This window comes from Ctenopharyngodon idella, chromosome 24, assembly GCF_019924925.1.
Source record: "Ctenopharyngodon idella isolate HZGC_01 chromosome 24, HZGC01, whole genome shotgun sequence".
Lineage (NCBI taxonomy): Eukaryota > Metazoa > Chordata > Actinopteri > Cypriniformes > Xenocyprididae > Ctenopharyngodon > Ctenopharyngodon idella.
Genome location: NC_067243.1, coordinates 28,089,379 through 28,111,507, shown reverse-complemented (window position 1 = coordinate 28,111,507; position 22,129 = coordinate 28,089,379). Strand labels below are relative to the sequence as shown.

At 38.8% G+C, this 22,129-nt stretch overlaps 5 protein-coding genes across 5 annotated transcripts; all 5 read left to right on the top strand.

The window, feature by feature from the left end:
- Positions 1–9: 9 nt before the first annotated feature.
- LOC127506767 (piggyBac transposable element-derived protein 4-like) lies at positions 10–2,624 on the top strand. The gene is made up of 2 exons (XM_051883590.1): positions 10–80; positions 257–2,624. The coding sequence occupies exon 2, from the start codon at positions 330–332 to the stop codon at positions 1,824–1,826; it is 1,497 nt and encodes a 498-aa protein (XP_051739550.1). The 5' UTR covers positions 10–80; positions 257–329; the 3' UTR covers positions 1,827–2,624.
- A 3,342-nt stretch (positions 2,625–5,966) lies between these two features.
- LOC127507747 (histone H4) lies at positions 5,967–6,278 on the top strand. The gene has a single exon (XM_051885041.1). It carries the CDS (start codon positions 5,967–5,969, stop codon positions 6,276–6,278), a length of 312 nt encoding a protein of 103 aa, XP_051741001.1.
- Positions 6,279–7,010: 732 nt separating this feature from the next.
- LOC127506880 (histone H2B) lies at positions 7,011–7,517 on the top strand. The gene has a single exon (XM_051883719.1). It carries the CDS (start codon positions 7,094–7,096, stop codon positions 7,466–7,468), a length of 375 nt encoding a protein of 124 aa, XP_051739679.1. The 5' UTR covers positions 7,011–7,093; the 3' UTR covers positions 7,469–7,517.
- An 11,921-nt stretch (positions 7,518–19,438) lies between these two features.
- On the top strand, positions 19,439–20,981 carry LOC127506809 (histone H1-like). Its single transcript, XM_051883639.1, has one exon. The coding sequence runs from the start codon at positions 19,474–19,476 to the stop codon at positions 20,092–20,094; it is 621 nt and encodes a 206-aa protein (XP_051739599.1). The 5' UTR covers positions 19,439–19,473; the 3' UTR covers positions 20,095–20,981.
- Positions 20,982–21,290: 309 nt separating this feature from the next.
- On the top strand, positions 21,291–22,110 carry LOC127506863 (histone H2A). Its single transcript, XM_051883698.1, has one exon. The coding sequence runs from the start codon at positions 21,674–21,676 to the stop codon at positions 22,058–22,060; it is 387 nt and encodes a 128-aa protein (XP_051739658.1). The 5' UTR covers positions 21,291–21,673; the 3' UTR covers positions 22,061–22,110.
- The last annotated feature ends 19 nt before the right edge of the window (positions 22,111–22,129 follow it).

Below are 22,129 nucleotides of genomic sequence, written 5' to 3'. Positions count from 1 at the left end.
GTTGCTCCTTCACGTGCACCTCATACAGGAGCGGCACACAAGCGTCGTTCAGTTTTCAATGCAGTTGAGAATCTTAACGAGTAAGTGCGCATTCACACCTCATTTCACAACTGACAGTTTAATTACATACTGTGAAATAATACACACAAAGTATATGTGCGTTTGTAATGAGTGGGTAATATGTCAGTATTAGTAATTGATAATGTTGTTGTGATCCTGTTGCCAGCATGCTCACTTTTGTTTTCTCCCCCCTCAGATGTGAGAATGACCAGATACCTGTTGCAAAGAGAGCCAAGATTCTGTCATGGAAAGCAGAAACTGATGTCGACATGAATCCGAAGCCTCTGAGATTTCTGCCTGCGCGGGAACCTGGGCCGCAGTTAAGTCTCGCTGAGTCGCACTCCCCTTTGAGTCTTTTCAAACTGTTTTTCTCAGAGAGCGCCGTGTCAAATCTGTGCCACAACACAAACGCTCAGGCTGCCAGGGCACTTGCAAAGGGTCGCAAATACAGTTGGACAGATGTCAGCGTTGACGAGATGTACCGCTACATTGGACTCGTTTTCTACATGGCCACGGTGAAGATGAGCTCCATCGCCGACTACTGGCGGCAGGACAGTCTTTTCTCTTTGCCTCTTCCTGCCACAGTTATGTCAAGGGACAGGTACCGCACCATTTCATGGAATTTGCACATGAGTCACCCAGATGCAGACAAGGAACATGACAAAAAGAGGGGCACAGCTGAACATGACCAACTTTTCAGGATCAAACCTCTCATGGACACTATCCGTCTTGCGTGCAAAACCTTCTATCATCCTAGAAGAAATTTAGCTGTCAGGGAAAGACTGGTGGCATGCAGAGCAAATGTAGGAATGACACGGTTCATGAATGCCAAGCCAACAAAGCTGGGCTTCAAGTTTTTTGTCCTTGCTGACTCATCAAATGAATATACTGTGGACCTCGCTGTGTACACGGGCAAGAACAGCTTTCCTACAGGCCATGGGATTTCATATAATGCTGTGATGTCTCTTCTGGACAAGAAAGTATTGGGCTCTGGGTACCATGTTTACATGGATGATTTCTTTGCAAGTCCAAAGCTCTTAACAGACCTGCTTGCTATGAAGTTTGGTGCTTGTGGGACTTACAGAGACTACAGGAGGGGCTTCCCACAGAGTGCATCTAATTCACTGACCAAAAAGTCCACCAGGGGATCCATCAGGTGGATTCGTGATGGGCCTCTTGTGTGCGTGAAGTGGATGGACAAAAAAGAGGTGTCTGTTTGTTCCACCATCCATGCTGCCTATACAGGAGACCGTGTGCAAAGAAAAGTGAAAGCACAAGATACATGGAGGACAAAGACTTTTCCGTGTCCCGCACCTGCGACTGCGTACAACCACCACATGGTGGGTACTGATCTGTCTGATCAGCTGTTGCAGTACTACACTGCACAGCACAAAACCATGAAGTGGTACAGAAAAGTCTTTCTACACTTTTTGGACATTGCTGCCACCAACGCTTTCATATTGCATAAGGAGCTACACGGCAACATGACACGCAAGGAGTTTATGGAACAGCTTGTTGCAGATCTCTGTGGTGTGTCTCAGAAAGAAGCACCAAAACAGACCAGTATTGACCACGTGCCGGTTCCAGGAGCTGAGCTGACCTCGGATGTCAGAAAAATTGCCACTACCGGTCGCCGCATATGTGAGCATTGCAAAGCAGTGTTTGGCAAGAAACAACAGACACCTTGGAAATGCCAGGCATGTGACGTTCACTTGTGTCTTCAGTTGAACAGGAACTGTTTCCAGGAATGGCACAAAGGTGTGTGAGTGTGTTCAAAATGTGCCTTTATTCACACACACCCCTCTTTTTTTTTTTTTTTTTGATTTTATTGAGTATGTTGTGCACTATATTTGTAAATAAACTACAAAAAAGTCTCCTCACATTCTTGCACTTTTTTTTTTTTTTTTTTTTTTTTTTAATTTTCATATTAATAGACTTATGAGGGAATGGATGAATATCTCCCTGGGTGTTGAATGACCACTGGCACTGTCTTGCATACTGCCTTTCTATAACAAGAAAATCAGCAGTACAGTCTGGGCTGAATACAGTGTAGTGAGATGTTTGACCCTAGAAATCCCACATTTCAAACATCCTATCTCCAAACTGCAGCTAATGTCTCTGGCAGCAGAAGAAACACCCTGGACTGATGGTCAGTCCATCACAGGGCAAACACACAGACATGCACACATTCACACCTAAAGACAGTTTAATGTCTCCAATTTTAAAATTAACCAATGCTACATGTCTTTGGATTGTGTGGTGAACCGGAGCACTTGGCGTAAACTCATGTACGTAGGAAGAGCATACAAACTACACTACACTACTACAAACATCACTAACCTAAAAGTGAAAAATAAAGCAAATACATTAAAATAGACTTACATGGCTTCCTGACTGCAACAAAGACAAGAAAAAAAAAAAGTATTTACAATCAAAGAAAATAGCACCCAATCGCTGCAGCCTATGTGGTGAAGGAAAACAGTGATATTTACACCGTTTACAGTGAAGTCAAAGGGCAACACACTTGCCACAATAAAGAAAAAAGAACAAACTGGTAAACAGACTAAAACAATCAATACAAGGAAGAGAACCGTCAACCATGGTCCCACAGCAGCTAAACACCCGCTTGCTCCACTTGCTACAATAGCCACTCCCCAAACTAACTTTTAGCACTAAATCTAGCTCCTAAATATGTGAAAATTTAGGAGTAGTCAAGAGGACTCCTACGTCACTAAGACCAAATCACAAACAATCCTAAAATGGCTGTGGCCGGCAATCTGCCACAGCATTTGGCCCAAAGACACTGTACACCATTGAGGTAATAGAGACTTGGGTGCTGAGCGTGGTCTTCATGAATGTGATAAATATTTTTGATTCATAGATTTTAATCTGCGATGACATAACATAAAGGTTCATTTATGTACAGGCAAAATGTGTTGAATAATGGAGAATAAAACATTGTGGTTAAGTTGAAAATAATGTCCCATTGTCTGCGCCAACAGCCTTGTGGGGCAGCTCGGGTGACCCGAGTTCAGTTCTGGCTCATGGACCTTTCCCGATCCGTTCCCCCCTTTCTCTCTCCCACTTCACTTCCTGTCTACTCACTGTCCTATCATAATAAAAAGGCAATAATGACAAAAAAAAATTTTTTGAAGAAAAAGAAAATAATGACACTTACAAATGATTGAACAGAGTAAAAGAGTAAAATAAGCGTATTTGGCGTACTGTCCAAGGTGAGGCTCTGAACTCAGAATTTAGCCCAAACCCAGAGTACTCCCCCATTATCTTGAGAATAGGAACCAGCTGAGAGTGAGGATTCGGGCTGGCAGAAGGATGCAGAAAAATGTCAAGGTAACTAGATGAGTTGACATCATGTTGACATCCTTATCAACGAGGTCAACTACCCTTTATCTTAGCTTAAAGGGATAGTTCACCCAAAAATTTAAATTACCCCATGATTTATTCACCCTTAAGCCATCCTAGGTGTATATGATATTCTTCTTTCAGACAAATATAATCAGAGTTATATTAAATAATGTCCAGGCTAATCCATGCTTTATAATGGGAGTGGATGGTGCCCCAAAATCTAAAAAAAACCCTGCACTCATCCATTATAAAAGAAGTTCACACGGCTCCGGGGCGTTAATAAAGGCCTTCTGAAGCGAAGAAATGCATTTGTGTAAGAAAAATATCCATATTTAACACGTTATAAAGTAAAATATCTAGCGTCCGCCAGACCGCCTTCTGCATTCAACTTAGGAAGAAAGCATAACTGATGTTGCATCAGTTACGTTTTTTTCGTAAGTTGAATAAGTTGAAGGTGTAGGACGTAGCATAAACGCATATGCAGACCAGACAAGTATTTTGGCAAATGTCACTTTTTTTAAAAACAAAGACCAAGCTTCTGTGCACATACACACTCAAACACGTAAACCTATAGATTAAACATGTAAATGAACGGCAAGAATGCGTTAAAGGTATTCGGTTTTCAGTAGGAAAGGTGTCATTTAAGTGGCCCCTAAATTAATAATTAAAAATTTTTACAACACAAGTGATTCAATCAAAAAACTATTTTAGCTCGATAATAATTTTCCTATTGTCACTGTGAAGCTGCTTTGAAACAAAATGTATTGCGAAAAGCGCTATATAAATGAAGATAAACGTTTTGAACTGGGAGAGGCTTTACACTTTCTTCATAAGTTGAATACAGAAGGTGGTCTGGCAGAAGCTAGATATTTTACTTTATAACTTGTTAAATATGGATTTTTTCTTACACAATAAGCATTGCTTCGCTTCAGAAGGCCTTTATTAACCCCCCCATTCATCATTATGATGGATGAATGTGGATGGATGTACTTTCTTCAGCGCATACTCGTTGGTCCCGTTCACTGCCATTATAAAGCTTAGATGCGTCAGGATATTTATTAATATAACTCTGATTGTGTTCATCAGAAAGAAGAAAGTCATATACACCTAGGATGGCTTGAGGGTGAGTAAAGCTTGGGCTAATTTTTATTTTAAAGTGAACTAATCCTTTAATTGCAGAAAAAAAAAAAAAAAAAAAAGATGTTTGGTAGTGACGTTACTTAAAGTTACACACAGATTTTCAGACTTTTGAACACATTTAACTCAAAATGATGGTAGATATCTACTATGAAAGAGAGGCTATGAGAGGACAGAAATATTTCTTGATCAGAAATGTAGGGGTGTGGTTAAAATCAGTCTCAGCCTATGGACTAAAACATTCACTGAAACTTTATGTAATAAAAAAATAATTGCGGGAAAATTATATTTTTTTATTACTTAAAGTTTCATGATACAAAGAAAATATAAAATATTTATTTTTTTAATTTAACTTTTTAATTATATATATATATAATTTTTTTTTTTTTTTTTTTTTTTTTTAGGGGTTAGGCTTCAGGACAGCCACCTCCCAATTGAAAGTAACCAATAAATTATGATTTTATATTAAGCTTACAGATATTTTAAATATCTTAGTAAATATCTAAAATTTAAATATTTAATTGCTTTTTAAATGTGTTTTTGGTTGTGGGACAGCAGTTTGCACCAACTCTGTAGAATGGCCCATTTAGTTGTCTTTTTCTGCTCAGACGGCTAAACCGCCCTTGGAATTTTAGAAATGGGAGAATTGTGTTTGTCTTCATGAAACGCTATGTAGGACACTACTGTTCTGTAGCTGTATGTCAACCAATAGTGAATACCACAGCAGATAATTCATCAAGGGTCCATATGGGTAATACCTGAATATAACTTTACATATAAATTCACAACAACATATATATCACACGTCTGCTGTATATATGAAAAACTACTGAGAATATAACTAGGCTACAGTAGATCATATATCATTACATTGTCCATCTGATCCAACTATCTGTAATCTGTATTAGTAATTTTTCATTTCACAAAAACACAGTCAAATGCAACTCAATTGTCTATGTAGGCTATGCATGAAGACCAACATTGAATTATCTACAGATATTTAATCCTTAGTGCAGCTCATTATACTATCTGATGTCTTAATGTAACGTTTATATTAATTTATAAAAATAAAAATAAAAAACTCAATAAATCATCGTCTATAGACGGGACTAACGTGTAAGTTTCGAGCGTCGATTTAATGATGTTTTTCGCCTTATATCCTCCTCCTCTATTGTCTGCATCAGGAACAACAGAAGAACAAAACCGCTGGTTCGTGTATCTGAGAATCTGCCTGCTCCAGATCTGCAGCATCCTCAAACATGGAAAGACGGGTACCGTATGACGTTGTATAGCACCGCCTTTGCATGTTTCAACAAGGTCCTGTAAGCGATTGTAAAAGCTCTTCTTGCACATCCTACTGGCATTCAAACGTCCAGTGCAAAGAAATTTTGTTAGTTGCAGCTATGTCAGGAAGAGGCAAAGGCGGTAAAGGGCTTGGGAAAGGAGGAGCCAAGCGTCACCGTAAAGTTTTGCGCGATAACATCCAGGGAATCACCAAACCCGCCATCCGTCGTCTCGCTCGCCGTGGCGGTGTCAAGCGCATCTCCGGTCTGATCTACGAGGAGACCCGCGGAGTGTTGAAGGTGTTTCTGGAGAATGTTATCCGCGATGCCGTCACCTACACCGAGCACGCCAAGAGAAAGACCGTGACCGCCATGGATGTTGTGTACGCGCTGAAGCGACAGGGACGAACCCTGTACGGCTTTGGAGGTTAAACTCTTGAAATCAGGAAAAACTACACAAACCCAACGGCTCTTTTAAGAGCCACCCACTCTGTCACATAAAGAGTCAAAGGAATTTAATTGATAAAACGCTTTGTTTTTTGGATTCGGAGAAAGTATTACTAAATAGTTTATAAACGGTGTTTCACGGTAAAGTATCGGGACTAGCAGTGTCTTTTCTTCCAGTACTAGGTGATTATACCCAGAATATGTTGGTTTAAGTGGCGCACAAAGACCTTTTGTATTACACAATGTTTAACAATTTAACTAACTTTAAATTAGATCAGAATGGGACCAAAGTTAGCAGAGTGGAAAATGCAGAAAACATTAACGAAATGGGTATTTGTTTTACACAAAAGGGCTTTTATTTACTAGTTTAGTTTCAACAGTTTCATAAATCAATCAAGTCCCTTAGAAAAACTTCTTTTAAAGGGTGTCTAACTGATAATGGTCTCTTTTCTCCAACACTCCCTCAATGGGTCCATAAGGGCTTTTAAAATGGTTCACAATACTTGTCTAGAATATCTTGTTTTCTCAAACTAATAATAAAAAAGCGGAAAACGAAACAAAGGAAACAGTCAGGGTGTAGTTCAAACATTGAGCGGTTGGCGGCGGCGCATATGATTGGCCCTCATTCCGCTCGTGATGCTTTGAGTTGTCCAATGAAATACGAGTTTATGGGTTTGGCCTATTAAAAGAGGCAATCAGATATTTACTGTATCTCTTTGAAAATTAGCATAGGGCAGTTAATAAATACCTCTGTGTCGCTTCTGATTTCACCTTCGTCAGTTTTGACATTACGCAGTATCATGCCTGAACCAGCGAAGTCCGCGCCTAAGAAGGGCTCCAAGAAGGCCGTCACGAAGACCGCCGGTAAGGGAGGAAAGAAGCGCAAGAGGTCCAGGAAGGAGAGTTACGCCATCTACGTCTACAAAGTCCTGAAGCAGGTTCATCCTGACACCGGTATCTCTTCCAAGGCGATGGGCATCATGAACTCTTTCGTCAACGACATCTTCGAGCGCATCGCCGGTGAGTCGTCTCGTCTCGCTCACTACAACAAGCGCTCCACCATCACTTCTAGAGAGATCCAGACCGCCGTGCGTCTGCTGCTGCCCGGAGAGCTGGCCAAACACGCCGTGTCCGAGGGCACAAAAGCAGTCACCAAATACACCAGCTCCAAGTAGAGATTTAACCGAGACTCTCAGCGACCCAAAGGTTCTTTTAAGAGCCACCTATCTTCTCGTTAAAGAGCTTTTGTTGTCCGTAGAATCAGTTGCCAAGTAAATGTTAAGTATCGAAACTTCCATGACTGTAATTTGATCCGAGTCTAATCCAAAGCTAGTTTTCGTGTTTATTCAGCGACCTGTTTTCCAAAAAGTATGGCAGTGTGGTTTAAGAAAGCTATTTAGTTTACTTAAGATTAATTATTGCTGGGTTATTGAGGTAATTGAATGAAGAAATTTAAAGCGTTAGTTAACCCAAAAATGAAAATGTCACTTATTACTCACCCTCATATCGTTCTACACCCGTAAGACCTTTGTTCATCTTTGGAACACAAATTAAGATATTTTTGACGAAATCCTACGGCTCAGAGAGGCCTGCGTAGACAGCGTTGGTACTTTCTCTCTAAAAATCTATAAAGGTACTAAAAACGCTTTTAAATCAGTCCATGCGAGTACAGTGACATGACGAACATGAGTACAGAACGACATGAGGGTGAGTAATAAGTGACATTTTCATTTTTGGGTGAACTAACCCATTATGTCTAGTTAAACTCATTTCCTTGCATTATATTTGGGAAAAAGAAAGATCACCCAGGTAAGTTATAGGGGTTTGGGATGAAGAAGAAAAAAAAAAAAATTGATGTTGGACAAATTATTCAACACTCATGTGAAATCTCAATTTTAGTTCCAAATCGTGTACTTTTCCCACTGTTAAAGCACTTCAAAACTTGAGCCCATTAGTAACTGTTTCAACATCAGGAGAAATCTACATATTAATGGGAATCAAGTTTATGTATTTACAGAGCATGTGATATAATGTTCATAACGCCACATTCACACGGGGCGTCAGCGTTAATGCTTCTCCTTTACTCTGAATTGGTGACATCATGCGTTGCCGAACTGAATTGTAGGTTCCATCGCGTCGCGATGCAAGTGGCAGAAGTTGAAGATTTCTCAACTTTTCAAGCGCCAACACAGGCGTCAGCCAATCAGATCGCCATGCAAACACTCTACAGCAGTCGCTAGCCACTTGCATTCATGCAACACCGGAAAGTAAGTTGATTGGCTGTTATCGCTATAACGGTTGCGTCAACACAAGCTTCAGACACGCCCTCTGTCAAGCGTTGACGTCCCGCGTGAATGCAGCGTTACTGTAGACAGGAGCATTTGGGTTTGGTCGATTTCTGATTCATTTTACTAGTCTCCGCTAATAAAATTATTTTAGCGAAATTCACTTGCCAGTAGGGTGTTTTTACAAGTCTGATAATAATTCTTTCAATTTTTGGATTTCTCATTGTCAGCTTATACGGACTAAAGCCCTGCAGCTGTCTGAATATGTTATTTTTAATAAAGTATCTTCCAGCTGACCTGTCAGATGATGATGACTGCAGCATCTACGACTGAAGGACAATAAGAAGAACTCTGAATATTACACAGCTGTCACTGTACTGGAGCAGCTATGATGCTTTTTAAATAGTACTTAACCCTCTGGTTGTGTTAATGTTATCGCAGTGGACTAAAACTTGCCATGTGTGGTAATGTTGGAAGGATGAATAGATATTGGGTGCAGACAGTTCAGAATAGGATGAAGTTAATCTCTGTGAAAAGAGGCTTACAATCATTCAGATCCAAAGAAATATAAAACCTGTGCTAACTGAAAGAAATCAAGTTGACAAATATTGGTAATAATATAGCATACTGAGAGGTTTACAAGCAATTTTGAGTATGCCGGTCATTTTTGACCTGGAACACCACAAGTGAGACTTTGTACCATTTTGTACAAAATAAAAGCATTTCAAAACAAACTTCCTAGTTAAACATTAAAACTAGTGCGAATAATTGTGTAGAATATTTTAACATTTTATTTAATTTTGCCAAAATTACCCTTATAATGCTTGTTTCAGTCCCTTTGTTGTGTGTTCTCAGGGCAGGTTTATGTACATTGTAAAAAATATTGCCTTGGTTTTGACTCAAAAATAAAAATAAATAAATAAATAAATAATAATAAATTAAATAAAATTGAGGCAACTATTTGCATCAGACTTTTAAGTATTTTGAACTCATCTAATTTGTGTTTGACCAAATAGCCTTTACATGTCTTCAACATGCACACTTAAGTAATTTCAACTCAGTTTTCCTTGTAAAAACAACTCAAATTCAAACTCAAAGGGTTTCTCCCTTCTCCCACTGCGCTCCGTGTCCATGTTTTTGGCAGGGTTCTCCTGGTAAAATTCTCATTCCTGGGGCTAAATATCATATTATTTGGGGTCGCTTCAATTCGCGGCAACAGTGTAAAAGTAGCCCAATTGCGCGGGAAAACCGCACACTTGACAACACTGAACAGCTGCTCATTCATTAAAGCATTTCATATGATGCGATGTGCTACATCCTAATGTCAGGCTCCATTTGTCACCACAACGGTAACTCCCAAAACTCCCAACATGAAAAAAAAAAACCTTTCTAAACCCCACCTTAATAGAACATTAAACAATAATAAATCTTCTTATTTATCTTGCTTAAAACACATAAAGATAAACAAATTCAACATTTTCTCTTCCAGTTAAATCCCATGCAAAGCATTCTGAGAACTAGAAATCTCCTTACCTCCAGTAAGTAGATTATACACAATAAAATTAAGTTAATGCTAATTTAAATATAATATTGAACAAGCAGCAAACATCCTTGTTTTGAGTGAGTGCTTCCATTTCAGCCAAGCGGCAGCCTCCTTCAGTTTCTAATGAAGCCAATACGGAAGTGAATTAAACTGCAATTCATCAACTGGCCGCTAGGGACAGGCTCCAAAAGAGAGCCGAATCTCATTGAGTCCCATGTTAAAATAGCAAACTTTATAGCAGGAAAAAAAAAACATGTTTACAGTTGGTACAAATTGTGGTTTTGGCCTATACTGTTAATTTTGCCCTTCATCACAACTCTGAGGGGGGTGATTTTTTTTTTATAACTCATCCGTTTAAATTATATCAAGTCTTAAAGTTCTGCATAATTAAGGGCGTGGTCATTTGAGTGACAGGTCAATTGCCGCTGCTGTCTGTGAGCCGTCACTTTACCTCAGCTAATTCCAGCCGCTGAATTTGGCATCTCTGCTGTGTTTGTGCTTTTTTCTGAATTATTTTATACAATTATAAAATAATATGGTTTGCTGCGTCAATGGTCGAGACTCGAGACAGATGTGTGTCTGTGTACATGTGCATGCATGCGGAAGATAAACAGAACACACGTTGTTGGATCGTGGCATTGGCTAAAAGTTTTGTTCCTGAGATTTACTACAATGACAATGGCGGGAGAATATTAATTTGTTTGTGAGAGTCTAATGTACTATCATATACAGTTTTACATCATAAACGCTGCTCAGGTTGCATCATTTCTTGAAGAACGATGATGGAGAGCAGATCATTCAGAAGAAATGTGATGCAAACAATGGATAATATATCTATTTCATGGATTTAACGCTTTTGTGGACAAAAAGTACTGTTTTTTTGTTTTGCAATGGACAATTTTCATGTTATTTCCACACTCGACACAGATTAATTACTGGTGTTGGAGCATCTATATCGTAAAAAAGACACCATAGATTGACAGTAAATCTTTAGAACTTTCTAATGATATAACTTGTTATCTTTATTAATATTTTAGATAGTATAGATAGATAGATAGATAGCTCCTTTGCCTGCTAACATGATCACGTCGAGCTAGGCCGGCGGGCGTGGTTTCAGCAACCAGTCACCTCGGTTCCAACCACGTCCCGCCTCTATGGCCATTTTCAGTTATCCGGGAGTGACGTGCGGTGACGTGGAGCTAAGATGGCAGCGGCCTCATTTGCGCTTCAAAAATGCTATTCAGAAATCTACGGGTGACGTCACGGACACTACGTCCATGTTTTTTTAGTCTATGATTTCAGCAGCAAAACTAAAAAAAATCCATGACTTTTCAAACAAGGAAATAAATTAAGACAAGTTTTCGGCAAGGTGCGAGCAGCACATCGCTACGCGTCAAAAGCAAGAAACCATTACAATCAGTGAACTATACTGGATGCGATGCAGCGCGATGAGACAGTAAACGGATGCCCTGTATACCTGAGGTAATCCACACGGTTGTGAAGCTTCCAACAGCAGAACTAATGGATTTGTAAAGTTTGCTTTGATGCGTCCAGTATGTAGACTGATTCAAGCTGTTGCGGTGCGGTGTGAAACGACAACGGTCACGACTGTTGTAGACAACGCTGCTATTGAATTATAGTGAAATATGAAATATGAGAAAAATTGCTAGATTTATGTTGCAATATAAAAAGTACATGTAAACTTAATAAATGAAAATTATCATGACAGAATAATACAAACAATTATCAATCAAATTCTCTGAAATATTGAAGTCCAAAATACAAATAATATCAAATAAAAATGTTAGTAAAAATCTTAATAAAAGCTTAGTAAAATCTTAACCCAATCTAAATATGTTAATCAAAAATCTAAGTATAAATCTATGAGTCTGAGTGAAATGCTCTTGCCTACGAAGACTAAAGTTTGATGAGATCTCGTTGGTATAAAATGCAAAGAGCAATAAATTGAGAAGGTGTCAGATCGAGAGATCGAGAAAGGTGTCAGATCGAGAAAAGGTACCCTAAAACTAGACATCAGCAAGTTCCTCTTTTGGGCATAGCCAACACCAGTAAACCACAAGAGCTATTAAAGCAAATCTGCACTTTATCACCCTTGTATTTACATATGCCAATGGAAACTTTTAGACAATGTGTGCATGTGTGAGTACAGCTTTAGGAAAACACTCTGGTCAGCAATGTAACCCTAAAAGACTCTTCATGAGAGAAACAGTGTACATTTGCCATAAAAGAACTGTGTTTTGTCATAAAATCATAAAAACATAAAACAATAACTGATTACAATATAACTTGATTCAATGATTGATTATGGGCAAGAAAAACATCTTCATTTTCAATCTTCACTCAAAAATATATGATTTCTATAAAAATATAATTAAGATGTTAAAACATAAACATTAATCTTCTCATCAGTTTTAGTCTTTAAACTTCTTTGTATATCTCCCTTTGCACTGAACTTTGAGCGTTGTAACTTTGCAGATGTTATTTATGCTCAAACAGCAACATTACACACTAACTAAAGTTAAAAAAGTCAAATCATAATCAACCACCCCTTTAAAGTCCCCGTGAACCTGAAGTTGCAAACTACTTTTCTCCAGTGTTGTGACATTTTTCCAAGTGAAACAGAATATTCAATAGAGGGTGGGTTTTAACTTTAGCGCTCCTCCTCTCCATCTCTCGCTCATAGCAGACTAACGGTTGGAGGGGAGTGGTTTAAGCGTTTTCAAACCAAGCCGTCAAACTGACGCCATTCCAAACCGGAAGTAACTTTTCAGATTTTGATTATCATGGCAAACTTTTTTTTTCTTTTCTTTGTATTAACTTGCAAGTATTAATTGTTCACCACAAGATTAGTATTATATGCTAACAAAGTAAATAGGGTCAATTTTTATTTCATGATGACTTTAAATAATGTTCTTAGTCTTTCCAACCTGTGACGGGCGGCCGCACGTTTACCTTGAGTGAAATGCCAGTTACGGTTTGTGTAAATATACTACAGTAATGTCCAGAAAAGGTTTAATTCTTTTCATTTTAATTATAAACAAGCCTGAAATTCACTGGGACTCTTATTTTGAAATAGCTCTGCTTCTCTACTTCCAGCTGCTCATTCAGAAAGATTAGGGAGGCAAAATATGCACTTTTACAACCATCTAAACCATATTACAATATTAAAACCATGAAGGAAACATTGCCATAATTCATAAACAGTATAAGATCATAAGTCTAATAATGACTAATGACTTATTGACTTTTGTGTTTTGACTTTCAATGAACAATGTTCATGTTTAATAAAATCATAGCCTTTTGAAGTTAAATGAAATTGACTCTGGTCTATGCTGTGTTCATATTTCAGTTGAACCACACCAAAGACATCTAAACAAACCAAAAACAGGACATGATGTCACAAGATGTGACCCTAAAATGCAGAATGCTCAAGCATACCTGGTTCTTCTCATCATAGTTGTGATGTTGTTTATTACAGTTCAGTATACAGGCATCGGAAATACTGTCTCCTTGCAGCAGATCTTTGTTTGTGTGTAATTCCAGCTGCTGTTTTGACTCCTTTACACATTTTATAAAATCGTCGCAGCTGGTAAAAAAATACCATCATATATGCGCATTTAGCCCAGAACACAGCACTGTTTTGGATGTTCAGCAAGTTCCGTCGCAAAAATGTCATAACTGTTTATTTTTAAGTTTTAAGTTTTTTTATTTTACTGTTTTATTTTTTTGTTTGTTTGTTTTGTATCTTTAGGTTTGTTGTTTAAAATGACAGTGTGAACGCTAAGTGAAACACAACTAAATGTCAAAATCATTTTATTTTTTGGTCTGGACCAAAAGAAGCAAGAGAACCGAACTGAACACACCATAACTCTACATGGCTTAACATTTTGGCATGGTTTACTTGGTTTATTAAAAGTTACATCCGTTGATGGGATTTCAACCCGAGAACATTAGAGCGAAAGCATGATTTATACCACATATTAGATTTTGTTCTCCCACCTCCAAAAATCACAATTCCTGGTTGTCACTCCCCAAAGTTATATGGCCATAAAGACTTCAGGCTGAGCTCCGTTGACCTGGCATAGTAAGCAACCAACGAAAATCCACATAGCAATGCTTTAAAACCCCTCAGAACATATTTGTAACGGGCTGACAACCACACACAATCCTAGTGGGGTAGTGGGTTTTTGCATCAACAAGCACTTCTTGCATTTTTCTTTGCAGAAAGTGTTAACAGTGTATCTTCTTGCTGTAGGGCAGGGGTTCCCAAACACATTCCTGGAGCCTCCCCAACACTGCATGTTTTCCATGTCTCCTTAGTCAAACACACCTGATTCAGATCATCAGTTCATTAGTTGAGACTCCAAGACCTGAAATGGGTGTGTCAGAGGAGACATGCAAAATGTGTAGTGTTGGGGAGGCTCCAGGAATGTGTTTGGGAAACCCTGCTGTAGGTGATCCATGCATCCTGGTCATGTCTCCAGCTCAGTCTCATGGCCTGCCAAAGTTCAGTCATCTAACTTCAGGCACACTCAACAATTCAATCCCCAGACTCAAGAATCGCAACAGCACCACAGGAGTGAGTTGTTTTTGTTAATAATAACTTTTAATAATAGATTTTATTTAAATACTTAAAAACTTACAGTTGATTTTGAAAATGCAGCAAAAAAAAAAAGATGAATAAATCAATAAATAAAAATCTCACTTCCTAGCGCAGTGTTGGTGTTTTGGCTATAATTTCATGGGTCAAAATCCCACAATAATATTTAAAATATCAGTAAGCTTAATATATATAAAATCATCATTTATTGGGTACTTTCAATTGGGAGGTGGCTGTCCAAAACCCTAACCCCTAAAATTCAACTTGTGAAAATCATATTGAAATCATTTTTGCTATTTTTTTTCCATTGTTGTTTTTAAATATATATATTTTTTATGTTTTATTTTTATTTTTAAATGTGAAGTTAAAAAAAAAAAAAAAAAAAAATCATGAAACTTCATGTAAAAAAGTGTGTCCCGCTGTCACGATTGAGTCAACTGCACCAGATCTCCCGAACCGCCAGAGGGAGACGTCACCGGAGTATTAGTTTACATTGGACTTAATTTCCCATACACCCACATACCTGGGACTGATTAGTCTTGCACCTGCCACCAATCATCTCCACGCACACTCACTATAAAGCTCTCACTCACACTCAGTCCTTTGCGATGTCTTGATTAGCCACGGTTGTCATTTCTGAGCGTTTATTCATGATTGTTGTTTTGTTGCTGACTTGGACTATACTTTGGATTGTGATTGCTGCCTGTCCCGACCTCTGCCCGTTCATTGTTTACCCCTGCCTGCCTCGACCCTTTGCCTGTTACTGTTTATGCTGTCTGCCGCCTGCCACAACCCTCTGCCTGTTTCCTGGTTTATGTCATCTGTATTGTCTGATTTATTGAATAAACTGCAAATGGATCAATACACTTCTGACTCGTCACACCTGCATTTTCATGTCGCTACTGAAACAGTGTATGTTTTAGTCCATTGGCTGAGACTGATTTTAACCACACTTCTATTTTTTTTTTGTGTCCCTCCCTCTCATAGCCTCTCTTTCATAGTAGATAGGTACCATCATTTTGAGTTAAATGTGTTTGAAAAATCTGTGTGTAACTTTAAGGAATGCCACTACCAAACACCTTTTTTTCTGTAATTAACTGTTTTGGGTGTTTTTTCAATAAAATTTAAATTTTATGTGTGTACAACAGTTCAGAACTGTGCTAGCTAACCATGTACTGGTTATCTTTTTTGAGCTAGGCTCAAAAGTATCTAAAATTGTCACTACAGAAACCATTGTTGTTTTTGGGGGGTTATTTGATCAAATTTAGTTTTTATGTGTGTATAACTGTGCTAGGTAACCATGTGCTGATTATCATCTTTGAGCTCAAAAGCATCTAAAATTGTCACTACAGAAACAGTCACAACCCAAAAAAACAACATCATTGTTTTTTGGGGTTTATTCGATAACATTTATTTTGTGTGTGTGTGTGTAACTGTTCAGAACTGTGCTAGCTAACCGTGTGCTGATTATCATTTTTGAGCTATAGGCTCAAAAGTATGTAAAATTGTCACAACCGAAACTTCACCACATGTTTTGTTTTTTGACTGTTTCGGTATTGACACCATTGTTTTGGTAGTGACAAAAGAGAACACATTATCGTTTATTTGGGGGAAATAAACAAAATTTAAAAAAATTTTTACAGTTATGTAAATCAGTTAAAATTCTGAGTTAAAATCAGTTAAAATTCTGAGTTAAAATTCTGTAATGTGATGTGGTGGTTGTAATGTGATTACTGTCACTACCAAAAACATGGGATGTTTTGTCAAAAATAAAGTATCGACTTTAAAGAATTATCAACTAAGATGTTATTATAGTGTTTGGTTCAATGTATATTCAAACTAATGAATCCTTAACTTTGAAATCAGTATGATAAACTTTCTGCCTTTTACAAAGAAAGATTGGTTTCAAAATACAACAAATCTCAAATTACACTTGAAATATTGTTAAAATTGTAATTGTTATTGATTTACCTGTGAAAACTTAAAAAAAAAAAAAAAAAAGCAAAAAATATATTTACAAGGTAGATGCAAACAAAATCATAATAGGTCAATGTAACCCTTCTTATTAAATTATTTATTATTGTGTTTCGGACAAATTTGGGGAGAGGATGAACTGTACAATTACTAGAAATGTGTACCTTGGCTATGATACAATTTGCATACATACAAAATTTGTGGAAAAAGACATTTTTTTTAAGACGTTTCCAGCTCTGACTTTGAACCAGTTCTGTAGAATGGCCCATAAAGTAGTTTAATGTACTGCCACTGAAGCTCTGTCAACTTTTTTTCCTCACACAGTAAAATGGCTATTCCCTAAATTTAACCCCTTAGCATTCCTGTAAAATGTGCATGCTATTCTTGAACCATTTGGTGTATATGCATGGTTTTGGTCTCTTTTGAAAGGTATGTGTACCGTGGGCGGTACAGTGGAACGCTAACATGTTAAAGAGTTAGTTAATCCAAAAATTTAAATTCTGTCTTCATTTAGGCCTACTCACCCGTGTTGTTCTCATATGTCACACATGCACATACATTTGAACTTCCATGTTTATTACAGTATGTGTGTTGCTCAGTTTGTCATATAAAGCTTTGTCTCTTCAGAAGACTTGGATTTTGCTGTTTAACTCTCTTTTATTTGTTAATGAACTCGTGAAAATACATAAGCTAAGATTTCTCTCAAGTTTATTGTCAAGTACATTAACCTGTTCTCACTCCACTGACTCCCAGTTGCTGCCAGATTTAAACTGAAGCCTTTGATGCCGACTTTCAGGACCGCCACTGAAACCGCACCTCCCTACCTCAGTTCACTCCTATTGTCCCTCCCTCAGCTCCTCATTGATTCATCACTGATGCACCTCCATACCATGAAAGATGTTTGTTTTTGCGCCTGTTGCTGATGAAAGTCTGGATGGTTTTGTCTTTGGGACTGAGAACTGGATTTCCAACTACAGCACACATTTCCACTGTCTTTTGAACCATCTAAGATGACCCCGACCCAGAAGATGCAGCATCTCTGCATAGAACAGGTTTTTCCTTGTGTAACAGAGATTCAAATTGCATTTCTTGATCCAGCGGCAGACTTTATTAAGTGACAACAGTTTTCCAAAGTACTCCTGAGCACATGTGGCTATTTTTATCACAGTAGCATGACAGTTTCTCATGTAATGCCGTCCACATTCAGTGGAGGTCTCCCGCCTTGTCCTACACAGCCTGAGATTTCTCTGGATTCCCTGAATCTTTTCGCAATATTATATATGGCAGATGGTGAAAGACCTAAATACTTTGCAATCTTGCATTTGATAAATGTGATTTTTGAATTGTTTGACAATTATCTCATGAAATTTGGCACAAAGTGGTGAGCCATGACCCATCTTTGTTTTTTTATATACACACACACACACACACACACACACACTGCATGCTTTGCCACACAAAAGATCATACAAAAATAAATGTCTTTTTTGTTTTTGTTTTAAATAAACTAGTCAATCAGAAATCTGACTGGCTGTTAATATTAGCAAAGTTAACAGGGACAGTTTCTAAAAGGTGAATCAGGTACAGCACTAGGCTTGATTAATTGGGTAATTTGCATTATTAAGACAAAATTAAAAATTAATTGTTGGATCCTTAAAATCCATGATGTTCTCAAAATCTCACTCCAACCAGCCAAACAAAGATGGAAACCCTGATACTGTTAGTTCATGAATAAAATAACTCTATCATTGTTCAATCAGTTTTAAGAGCAAAATTATATCCATTTAAATTCAGCAGTGTCCAAAGTATGTTGTTTTAGGCTGAGACCTTTTCTCAGTTTTGGATTAGGGTTAAAGAGAGATGGTGTATGTTTGGTTTTACGTGCGAGGCACAAAACATCAATCTTAAGGAGGCAATGGCATAAGAAATGCTAGCGTTGCAATACAAAGTTTCAAACATTGTCCAGAAAATTACAAGCTAGAACAAGAAGAGAAAAAAGAAACCGTGATAATAAGTTGTATTTAAAGCAGATATTTAATAAAGAGAAACAAAGATGACGATTTACATTTTCATGGTGTACATCAGCTTATGAAAACGTATTTAACAAGTTAAAATATTAATACTTGAGTGATGAAACGTATATATTTATTATTATTATTATTATTATTATTATATGGACTGATCATCTGCTGGCAGAAGATGAGGGCCAGACAGGAGAGTCACAGACTCGGATCCTCCGGATGATGTTCGTGTGTTTCAAGCTGCCCAAAACAACAGCTGTATGAAAGCCTCCTCACGCCCCTCACTAATGCTGAATTCATTAAAGTCGCATTCAGACTGTTTGCTGAACACACAGCGGACGCGTTCAGGCTTTTATCAACTTTTCCATTAAAACTATCCATCAAATTTACACGCGGCTTTTCCCCGTGGCTGATGGTCGCCTTGGATTTGGTCTGACGGAGGCAAAAGAAACATTTCCTCTCCGCGTATTTTAGTCTCCAGTGAAAGCTCAGAGCCTCTGCTCGGTGCTCACTTTGTTTTGACTGTGACAAACTATTTTACCGCTTCAGTTTTGTCCCAAATGCAAGAGAAGAAAACACAAGCGAGAGGAGCTCGTGGAGGCGCAGAGACACCGAGCAGAGCGGGTTGAGTCTATAAGGTTCTCATGTGTTATTTAAGAGCGCAGCGCAGCTCGAACGCTACCATTGCTTAAACCAGACAGCGTTTGATACAGCACAGATCCGATTCGAGAGAGATATGGCAGAAACCGCTCCAGCACCGACTGCTGCAGCCCCGGCCAAAGCGCCCAAGAAGAAGTCAGCTGCGAAAGCCAAGAAAGCAGGTCCAGGCGTCGGCGAGCTCATCGTCAAAGCCGTGTCCGCATCCAAGGAGAGGAGCGGCGTGTCCCTCGCCGCACTGAAGAAAGCTCTCGCTGCCAGCGGCTACGACGTGGAGAAGAACAACTCCCGCGTCAAGATCGCCATCAAGAGCCTGGTGACTAAAGGCGCCCTGGTGCAGGTCAAAGGGACCGGCGCCTCGGGCTCATTCAAGCTCAACAAGCAGCAAGCCGAGACTAAGAAGAAACCGACCAAAAAAGCGGCTCCTAAAGCGAAGAAGCCCGCGGCCAAGAAACCCGCTGCTGCCAAGAAGCCCAAGAGCGCAGCGGCAAAGAAGCCCGCCGCAAAGAAATCGCCCAAGAAGGCCAAGAAACCCGCCGCAACAGCCGCTAAGAAGGCGACGAAAAGCCCCAAGAAGGCAAAGAAGCCAGCAGCCGCTAAGAAAGCAGCCAAGAGCCCCAAAAAGACCAAGGTGGCTAAACCTAAGGCGGCAAAGCCTAAAGCCGCCAAGCCTAAAAAGGCAGCGCCCAAAAAGAAATAAATTCTTCACTGTTTTTCCTCAACGGCTCTTTTAAGAGCCACCCAATAACTCTGAATAAAGAGCAAAACTCCGATGTTACTGATTTGACCTGCAATTTCAATAGCTAATGGAAGTAAATTTTTGTAAAAGCTTAAAATCTGTTAACATGCGTGTTCTGGGCGCAGTATTTAAATCACACAAAAGCAAAGAAACATTCTACAATGCTTTACTTACTGGTTTTAAAAGTTGAAATTCAGTATACACCTGCAAGCGGACAAGCCCGGAAATTTAGTATTAATGCTTGGTACAAAACTGTTTTATTTAATTTATATATTTATTTATTTTAAATAATAATGGCGGGCCTCGTTTACCCTTCGAGGTGGACGTAGGAAAAAAAAAAAAAAGTTTTGGAGGGAAGTTAAGTGATTAGTTTAAAGTCTTAACAGGCTGTAAACCAACGGGCGACTGGCACTGTTTCAACCGGTTTGACCCCCGGATTCACAGACAAGGCTTAAGCTAGTCCTAGACTAAAATGCATGTTTGAGCTGTTAACTGAAAGTAATTTGCACTGACATATCTTAAAGTACGTCAGCGCCATTGTTTTGTCTTGAGATGCACACAAGTGATGTTTTTTTTTTTTTTTTTCTAAGGTACATTTATAAAAGCTACTTAAATGTCCTAATAGAACTAAGGCCAAATCCTGGCTTAGTCTAAGCCCTTTCTGTGAAACCGGGCCTATTGGCAAAGTAAATTATTTGTAAAACTTATGTTAAAATATTGTTTCACCACTTTAGTTTTACTGACAATGTTTTACACATGCTGACTGTGTATTTAGAAATGCTATAAACTATGACAGAGGTTATTAATATTTATCTCAATAACCTTAATAAATAATTAACCTTACTTTATTGAGGTTTACTGGTGTTTTTATTGAGGTTTACTGGTGTTTTTACTCCGCTCCTGTTAAATAATAAGGAGGTTCCTAGTTCATGGAAATTATCAAATATTATTCCGGTACATAAAATATCTAATGCCACTCAGTTATTGGGAGCATTGGTTGTTGTCAGAGGAGTTTTCTCATCCCTTACATTCTCAATCTCAGTCGTTACCATCAAGGAGTGTACTAGATGTCGTTTGTGCCAACATACAGTTAGAATTTTAAATGTTGAGACATGAATATGAGTAGGTGTGGACATGGATGGATATATTATATATGTACACATGGGAATGTCATTTTTTAATTGTTTTGTTTCTTTTTTTATATATATTGTTGTGTTGGTGTCCTCGTGTATGGTGTATAGTGAAGCCAAAGACAAATTTCCACTTGTGGACAACAAAGGAAATAAACTCTTTCTTTCTTTCTTTCTTTCTTTCTTTCTTTCTTTCTTCCTTTGTCTAAAGTCTATACTGCATAACCCGGTCACTAAAAGGGGGTGGGGTTTGGAGGTGTGTGTTGGAGGGAAGTTCAGTGATTGGCTTGAAATCTTAACAGACTGTCAACCAATGGGCGACTAGAACGTTCGCTTAAAGGCAGTACCTCGAAAACTCACTACTTTATTCTCTCAGCGTTGTTTTGAAAGAACAGTTACTTAAAGTAAAAATGAGCGGCAGAGGAAAAACCGGAGGTAAAGCAAGAGCCAAGGCTAAGACTCGCTCATCCAGGGCTGGACTGCAGTTCCCCGTCGGCCGTGTTCACAGGCTTCTCCGCAAAGGCAACTACGCCGAGCGCGTCGGTGCTGGTGCTCCTGTTTATCTGGCGGCTGTGCTCGAGTATCTTACCGCTGAGATCCTGGAGTTGGCTGGAAATGCCGCTCGGGACAACAAGAAGACCCGCATCATCCCCCGTCATCTGCAGCTGGCGGTGCGCAACGATGAAGAGTTGAACAAACTTCTGGGCGGAGTGACCATCGCTCAGGGCGGCGTGCTGCCCAACATCCAGGCTGTGCTGCTGCCCAAGAAGACCGAGAAACCCGCCAAATCCAAATAAACGGATTCAAATCTGTCTTATTGAAACCCAAAGGCTCTTTTAAGAGCCACCCATTTTTTCTGATATAGT